General features: G+C 32.5%; 1 protein-coding gene across 2 annotated transcripts; it reads left to right on the forward strand.

The window, feature by feature from the left end:
* Positions 1–65: 65 nt before the first annotated feature.
* LOC148620562 (uncharacterized) lies at positions 66–7,126 on the forward strand. Of its 2 annotated transcripts, none has more exons than XM_088574215.1 (5): positions 66–2,321; positions 2,636–2,860; positions 4,456–4,648; positions 5,453–5,683; positions 6,041–7,126. In XM_088574215.1, the coding sequence occupies exons 3-5, from the start codon at positions 4,638–4,640 to the stop codon at positions 6,045–6,047; spliced, it is 249 nt and encodes an 82-aa protein (XP_088430341.1). In that variant the 5' UTR covers positions 66–2,321; positions 2,636–2,860; positions 4,456–4,637; the 3' UTR covers positions 6,048–7,126. Both variants share the same exon structure in this region; 1 of them encodes a protein (XP_088430341.1).
* The last annotated feature ends 2,351 nt before the right edge of the window (positions 7,127–9,477 follow it).

Consider the following 9,477-nt stretch of genomic DNA (forward strand, 5'->3'; position numbering starts at 1 on the left):
ATGCTTTGATGAATCCTGCCATTTTTTCCATATTTGCCAAAAGTTCGTAAGAGGCCAATGTAGATGCTAATAGATTGCAGTTTGCCTCATCACTTAGATTCGTCTGTCAACAATAATATAAACATCAGTGTGGATTAGAAAATTTCACAGATAGAGATGTAATAAAAATCTTAAACTGGAAGTATGCCAGATTATATCATGACTACAGCTACAGAGGGCTGCAAACTAGACGGTTATAATGAAGAAGTAAAGGATTATTACAAGCCGTGTCCTTTTTCTTCATTACTGTAAAGAATATTTCTTTGGGAAATGTAAATTAGGAATAAATTGTAAACTTAATCATTCCTTTTCAACTCTTCATAACCAGTGGGTATTAGATTCTTGTCATCAGACGAATCGGTCAGATGAAAACTTAAAAAAAATAGTGTATGTACCACCAAGGAAGTCAAAATACAAAAACCCACATGGTTTTGATAATGATAAATTTGTTCTGAAAAGTTGCTTGATGAAGAATAAAACTGACAATGGTTCAATATCAGATAGGAGTAAAACAGTTAAAGAGGATTCTACTATCACACCTATAAAATCTATTGACACTAGTAACAACAAAGAATTTTACCTTAGCCATGAAGATGGATCTCCATTAAAAAAGCAGAGTAAAAGTATATTACATCAGTCCTGTACAGTAACTTCTTCCAAAGATGACCTTGGGAAAGCACATAAAAAATGTTCTAAAAAGTCAGAAGCCATGGCTGATAAATTTTTTTTTACATTATCAAACTTTCCAATAGTCAAATGAAGAAAAACCATTCATTGGAGAACAATCTTTAAAAGAGATACCTAGTTCTAAACTAGTTGCTTTACCAAAATCCATCAAGACAACCTCCAATGGAAAACTGTCAACAGAACATATGACAGGAACATATTTGACAGAAAATGTGACAAGAGAACAATCAACAGAACATTTGGGAGGACAAACATCGACAGAATATGTTACAGAAAAATCATCAACAGAATTTGTGATAGAAAAACCATCAATAGTATTTTTGACAAGAAAACCATCAACAAAATTTGTGACAGGAAAATCATCAACAGGACATGTGACAGGAACATCATCAACAGAATATATGAGGGAAAAACCATCAACAGAATTTGTAACAAGAAAACCATCAACAGAATTTGTGACAGGAAAACCATCAACAAATTTGTAACAGAAAAACCATCAACAGAATTTCTAACTGGAAAACCATCAACATAATATGTGATAGGAAAACCATCAACATACTTTGTAACAGGAAAACCATCAACAGAATTTGTGATAGGAAAACCATCAACAAAATTTGTGACAGGAACATCATCAACAGAATATGTGAGGGAAAAACCATCAACAGAATTTGTAACAGGAAAACCATCAATAGAATTTGTGACAGGAAAACCATCAACAAAGTTTGTGACAGGAAAACCATCAACACATCTTGTGACTTGGAAACTTTCTAAAAAACAAGAGGCAGGAAAACCGTTAACAGAATACATGACTGGAAAACAGACAACTGAACATTTGATTGAAAAAGGGTCAGTGGAACATCTGACGGGAAAGTTATCAACAGAATATGTGACAGAAAAATCATCCACAAGGCACATGACAGAAAAATTTTCAACAGAATATTTGACAGAAAAATCAACAGAGGATGTGACTGCAGAACTGAACATGTGACTGGAACAGTGTCAATAGGAAATGTGACAGAAAAGCTGTCAACAGGAAATGTGACAGAGAAACTGTCAGCAGGAAATGTGACAGAGAAACAATCAAAAGAACATATGAAGGGAAAATCATCAACAGAATTTGTGACAGGAAAATAATCAACAGAATTTGTGACAGGAAAATAATCAACAGGACATGTGACAGGAACATCATCAACAGAATATGTGAGGGAAAAATCATCAACAGAATTTGTTAATCCTTCATCTAAGGAACAAATTGTAAAGCAACCAATGACAGAAAGACTTACTACCAAAACCTCAGGTAGACATAATAGGTTTGTTACTGTAGAAAACAGCAAGACTGAGATAGAAAGAAAGAAACATTCTAATTATGATGTGTTTGGAGTCTGTATTCTGATGAAGTGGGTAAAAACTACATCTGTCTGGCACTGCAGAAGGTAGACTGTAAGAATCCATCATGCTATGATCTACATTCTGAGTATGCTGTACCATACCTGTGGCAGGCTGAATCATTTCAAAAATGGATAACATTTCTACCAGAAGTCAATTTCAAGATTGAACAGCAGTGTTGTACTTTGAAGGCTACAGCTGGGATACAAGTAAGTCTTACAAGTCACAAGGTTACTGTGTCTGAAGTTTGAACAAAATTAACAAAGAAGGGGGTTTTCAGTCCCTGGGTCCACCATTAAGGTTTTATACATGTGTACATCGAGATAAACACTTACTATAGCTTGTATTGCCTTAAACAATAATCAGTGATTACAGCCAATGCTCTTAGTTTCACTAGATGTGTTTGAATATGATTCATTTTCATTTTCCTGCCTTGAACTTTATAATGAAATGTGCATTTGAAACAAACATTTTGGTAAAATTGTTCATGTATCAGACAATGTCTTTCCAGTTTTTCTTTTAGAATGTAGTGTATGGATGAGAAATGTGTGATGTAGAGATAACATTTGGTTTAAATGATGGACATTCTTGTGTCTTACACATGGCTGGTGGCAAAGGACGTTACGCTAATGTGAGGCGATTAAGTACCCCATCCTTTGTTGACAATCCTACAGCCAAAGCCACTTACCTGACATAGTGGAGGTAGTACTGGGAAGACAACAACAAATCATTCCTTCTCTTTGATTCAGTAAGTTTATTGAAGAGTCACGAAGATAAGAAATAGAGATGCATGATGTTTTATACTTAAAAGAATTTAAGTCACCCATCGTGAGAGGTGATTTAAAATAAATAACTTAATTCTATGTATTGAGTACCTGATAACGCTCATATACAGCAAAAACACAATTATAAATAATATGCAATGACTATTGGCCACTTAAACATTGTTTCTCATTTCTTACTTAGCCACAAATGCCATTAAGTTAGTCATACTGACTCAACTGTCAATAAACAATTAACATGCAGCTTTGAATTTAGAAGGTTTTACATTTAGTGTCAATTCTCATCCTGCTCTCTTTGATACAGATGAAATTTTTGTCTTGACTAATTGACTTAAAATCAGGTATTATTAATACACATGTATATATAGCAGTGATTTACCAAATGTTCCCTGTGTAAAAATTAACAATAATTCATACTGTGAAATAAATTTGGTAATTTTGCTCTCAGACTTTTTCATGCCAAACTGTCACTTGTAATATATATTAATCTGCCATTCACAATTTTTTTTTTATTTTGTATTGAAAATAGCAACGAAAAAAACAAAAAAATTTAAGTTACAGACCACCAATTGCATCACTGATTTGGAATGTATGCAAAAAAAGTCCTACACTAAGGTACATAGTAGTCCCTTTAGCATGCCATTGTAAAAAAAGTCGTTAATATTTTTAAATGAATGAACTTTTTTTCAAAAAGAGAATTTTATTCTGATAATTTTGAGCCCAAGGTATGCTGCCTCAAATTTAAATAAACTAATTTGGTGGAACTATAAATGAAGATGGTCTAAATAATTTTTAGGATTCCCCAGGATATTTTTAGGGTAGATCAGTTCCGAGTGTCAATGCTGCACTGCAAGGTAGTAAACCCCTTGTGAAATTTTGAGTGACATACAGTACATGTTTCAGGTGATATATGGTTTTGGTTAGGTTAAACTTAAGTAAACTACTGAGGATCCCCTAAAAATGAGCAAATTAACATAGAGAGTAATGGGAATCTGAATTAGTGATTTGTAGCCAAAATCTATGTAATAAATAGGATAATCAAATGGTTATCACAAATAAACAAAGTATGATCACTCATACCAAGATTTCATTTAGATTTCACTTAGCGCACAAGTTTCGAACACTCATTGAATCTAGGGGTGGTTTGGCACTTGTCATCATATTTTGGTTATTCACTCTTTCCAATTAATTATCCTATTATAATTTTATGTATACATGAGCTTATCTGAAATTTTGCCTTATTTTATTTTAACAAAATCTGTAAAATGTGGATTTTTTTGCCCTTTTATACAACCTAGGTGATACAAAGTCTTCATTTATATAGAAATTCTAGACTGGTGAATATAGATCTAGCATCATAGTATTTCAAAATGTTGTGTCATCTAAATGTACCTTAGTGCAAACTGCTTTTAATGTCAACAAAACATTGGCATAAACGCTTGTCCTATAGCAATTTCACTTCCTTACAAATGATCATGTTCAGCCGATGTGCATCTTATAACTTATTTTTACCTTAACAAAAAAAGTTATCATATATAACATATATTTCAATGAATTGCAGGACTTGAAGATATATACATAAGAAGTGAAGTATTTAAAGAAACAAGATGTATATCTATACTCCCGTTAGAACTACACACAGAAATATCAATTGTCATTTGGTGATATGTCACAACAAAATACTGACTACAAGACAGACAGATATTACGAAGACCACTGTTCGTTTCTGAACAGGATTTACTGATGAAAAAATAGTAAGAAATATAAAAAGATATAAGATTTTAATCAAATCCCCAAAGTTTTTTGATGTATAATTAAAACTTACCATTGAACATGAAATGGTTAGATTCAGATAAAGGGTGATAACCTACTGTAAACACACTAAGTTTCACTATTTTTAGGGTGGACAGAACAGAAATTTATTTTAACACTATATAACTCTCAAAATTTTTTTCTGAAACCATGAAAATTGATACCGGCAAATTTGTTCACTTGGTAGATTCCGCGAAAATTAATGCATTTACATATTTTATGTCATTATTCTTGTCATGAGGCTCAGCACAGGGAATTTGTGAAATGCACTTTTGTAATTTAGTCCTTTATTCTTACCGTATGTCAATATATAACTAGTAATGCCGTCTGAAGTTTGCCATAACAAATTAAAATAAAACTTATGCAGATGACAAGGAAGACAAAAACAGATTCTGAGGTTATTTTGTCAAAAGAATTTCAAAATAGATTTTTACCAAAATCTAACCTTCAGCTATGCTTTTGTTTGTATGCAATACATTTGAAAAATATGTATTAATTTTCCTTAAAGATATTTATTGGTCACTTAGTCTCCCCCACTAATTAGTAAGGAGATGGATTGTTTTAGCAATGTTAACTCATTTGCTTTAATTTTGCAAGTAATTGGTTATTTTGATGGGGGTATTAATTGACACATAACTCCCTCCTAAAGTTAGTGATTTAGAGAAACTTTAAAGTTGCTGAATACTTTCTCATGACCAATACTAGGATTTCGACATACTTATGTTCATTCCATTGAATTATTTTAGTCCACATAGTATAGAAAGTACGTCCATGGAGTTATATGGACAGGACTTAAAACCTGATCATTTTGCCCCTTGGGACCTTGCCCACGAGTTTGAGTTAGTGGAGATTGGCTCAAAAACTACAGAATACCAAGAAGTCCAGCAGTCGTTTGAGAAAACAATGGTAAAAAAGAAACCTTGTATTCAATGTATATACAGAGTACAGAATAGAAAGCTGTGGTCTGAATATCAGGTGTAAGTTGGTTTTAAGTAGAAGTTTTTGTAATAATAAGGCAAAGTTCAATAATTCTGAAACATACATGTCATAAGCTATCCTATATATTTTCCAAATGATTCTACAATTTCACAAAAATTAGAGATTTTTTTTAGTAAAATGTTTGAATGAATTGTTTGATTGAATGTTTAAATATTTTTTTGTTGATTATCCAGTCAACCACCTAAGGCAATTTTTCAGTTATTTATCAATTTAGTCAAAGAGAAGACTTAAAAGCTCTCTCCCCTATACATCATGATTGTATGAACTGTGACATAAATTATCTGCGAGTATGGCATGATATGATCTTTTTCACATGCTTTCTTATTTATTAAAAGAAGGTAGAAATCTATGTTTGCGGATGGTGAGAAAAGTCATTCTAGCTTTACCTCTGTGGATGAAAGGGACTTATTTCATGGGACAGACAGCCTGGATACATGTAGAGGGATATGTACCAACAATTTCAATTTCCGTAAAAGTGGAAAGAATGCTACAGTATATGGTGAAGGATCTTATTTTGCAAGAGATGCTAGCTATAGTCACAATTATGTCAGAGCCTCAGTCTCTGGTGACAGATACAATACATGTTCAGAGCTAAAGTTCTTGTAGGAATGTTTACTCAAGGAAAGTCAGGTTTCCGTCGACCTCCAGAAATTCCTGGACAGAGTCACAAACTTTATGACTCCTGTGTGGACAGGTCTTATGATCCCTCTATTTTTGTAATATTTGACCGTGCTCAGTCCTATCCAGAGTACCTAATTCACTATCAAGATTTTGACACTGCAATAGATGATTCCAGAAGACTATTTAGGGCAACTAAATCAGTCACCAGGTGAAAGCTCCAGCACATCAAATATGGCCTCTGCTTCTAAAAGCAAATCTGGTTGTAGTGTCATGTAAAGATCCTTAAATGATTATAAAAACTGCTTGTATGAGGGGTTTTACTGCATTCCCTTGTCATGTGCAATATGACATTAATTGGGTTCTTTCCATATGTGGTAGGAGTCCCCATCACCCCCACCCCACACCCCTCAAAGGCCATATTGTAATAAAGTCTGTAGACATTTGATGTCAAGATAATAACTTGAGATGAGGAATTAGAGCCAAGAAGGGGCTAGACATAAGCATTTTCCTGATGTCAAGACAAAGAGTTGAGTAAAATTGAAAGGGTCACTTTGAAAATGTACCACAAGGTGCCATATCATAAAAGTTATGCTGGTATTGATTACGAGAGTTGTGCCTTTCAAATAAAACTTCAATGTCACTCCCCCTTAAAGTAAACATTTATTTGGAAGGCAGGGGTCATGGGTGCATCAATGCTAAAAATAACTCATTAAAAATTATTGAATTTTACTGGTATTTAAAATGCTTTAAAAATAGCGATAAAGTTTAAGATGTTTAGAAAAAAATTACAGGCACTTGGGACCGGGATTTTTTTTAAAATTTTCCTAAAAAATATCATTAAATCGTTTTGTTTCCATATTTGAGTTATCATGCATGTTCTCTGACATGTTCGCTTGCTATTTTAATACTGTTTATACTATGCCTAATTTTCATCTATATACTTAGAGAAGTATATAGATGAAAACTAGGCATAGTATAAACACTAATAATGTCCGCTTGCTATTTATTAGTGTTTATACTATGCCTAATTTTGACAATTAGGCATAGTATAAACAGTATTAAAATAGCAATGTCAGAGAACATGCATGATAACTCAAATTTGGAAACAAAACGATTTAATGATATTTTTTTAGAAAACTAAAAAAAAATCCTGGTTCCAAGTGCTGTGGAAAAAAATGCTAAAAATGATCCTTAACAAATTTATTTCAACCAAGGCTTACATGTTTGCTTGTAAAAGGTGTAACAAAATTCCATTGAAGGTCAACATACAGATTGGATTCTCTCTAACCTATTCAAATTTCAAATTATAAATCATTAATGAGTATTCTTCAATGGGATGTTGACAATGATATAATTGGTCAATTTATAATGTATTCCATACACAACTTCCAATTGAAAGTTGTTATATCTTCTACAAATTGAGGAAATACAATGACATGCAAGATTATTTCAATTAAGGAGGTAGACCTAGGTTAAGGGACATAACTCTTGAAATCAGTGATATGTTTGTATCATATTCAATTTCACCAAAGCTTATCAAGCTTCCATTTGAGACAGAATGAAATCAATTCAATCCTTATCCTAGGTCTGCCTCCATAAATCGTGTGAAAATTGTTTCTCATATAATACTAATTCAAAAACATTTCATGCTTTCTGAAACAGCAAAACATAGTCACTGCTTAAATTTTGCCATTTGACAGAACTCGTGAAAATCATTAATATGTGGGTATGCCTATGGTAAAAAGTTAATCAAAGAGATGAAAAAAGTTATTATAAAGGTATAAAATTACTAAATAGGTTTATAGTGGAATCATACTCGATACTCTGTAAAGTGCAATAATTTTGTAATTTACTGACATATACTCATAATATGAACAACAAAATTTTCATGTTTTTCAATTTTTTTTATATGCCTATCTCTTAGTATATGTTATAAAATCATCCTTATTGTCAACCCTGATCTATTCCAAATATTTTTTTCATGAAAAATTAATATCGCTATCTATGTATTGCATTTGAAAGAAAAATTATACAGAACTTTCTATGGCCTATATTCTGATCTTACATACTGGTAGGTAGATTTATCATAAAATGATCCTTATGACCAGTCCAGGTCTACAGCATTCTCTGTCTTGTCAAGTTTATGGCAAAACTATGATTTTTTGTTGTTGTTATGACCAAACATGTGTCTATGAAGTTTTTTTTCAAACATTTCCTCTGGAACTGCTAGACAAATTTCTAAGAACACTTATATGATTCTCCCTTTAAGGATGTTATGCACAAAGTTTATGCTTTGAATTTTGATCTGTGAAAAAAAATGAATTTCTTTCTCGTTAATTCGTAGTCAGTAAAAATTACTTGCCTTTTTATTGTCAATTTATTCTTAGTCATATTATGAAATAAAGTTATTGATTAATATTGTTATGCCGGTCTGACGCTACATTTCTTAAGACAGAAGTTTGGAGCTTACTGTCACAGCTCCTATATTAAATATGCCATAGTCTGCCTAGCTATATACGTGTATTTTTGTACCATGCTAAAATGTTTATGATGCCACAAGACTTTAGTCATCACTTCTGGATGTGCATGAATTCAAGGATTTTTTATGGTGCGATCATCTTCACCATGTGAACAGATTGTTCAAAAAGTTGTAGTTTCCCTCTGTCATGTAATCTAAATTTGACAGCACATGTGCAACTCAGCATGTGTTTCTGGAAAAGCAGAAGAAATTTACTCCACCTCGTCAATGCTCATAGTTTTGTGTATAATTCAGATTGCTCCCCCTTTCTTTTGAAAGAGGAAGGAAAGTGATAATTATGTCTGTTTGTCTGGTCATCCGTCTGCATTTTTTTTCGTTACATTTTATCTGCTACTTATAAAAGCATGTAATACTTTCACAGTATGCCATGATATGCAATTCTACTTCTTAACACTCGACCGATATCAACACACTAGTCGACAATTTTCTTATATACTTTGATCATACAAAATGTTATTAACATTTTTCTCAGCAATTACTTATCATATCCATTGGGGTGGGGGCTTAAAGTACCTAAAATACAATGAACCATTTCATTAATGAGGGGAAGGGGGCAGGGATTATTTTGAAGAAAAATTGATTCTATATTATCCCCATTAAACCTAACGAGGC

This window comes from Perna viridis, chromosome 3 (genome assembly GCF_037379345.1).
Source record: "Perna viridis isolate PV_CMFRI_1.1 ecotype Kerala chromosome 3, ASM3737934v1, whole genome shotgun sequence".
Classification (NCBI taxonomy): Eukaryota; Metazoa; Mollusca; class Bivalvia; order Mytilida; family Mytilidae; genus Perna; species Perna viridis.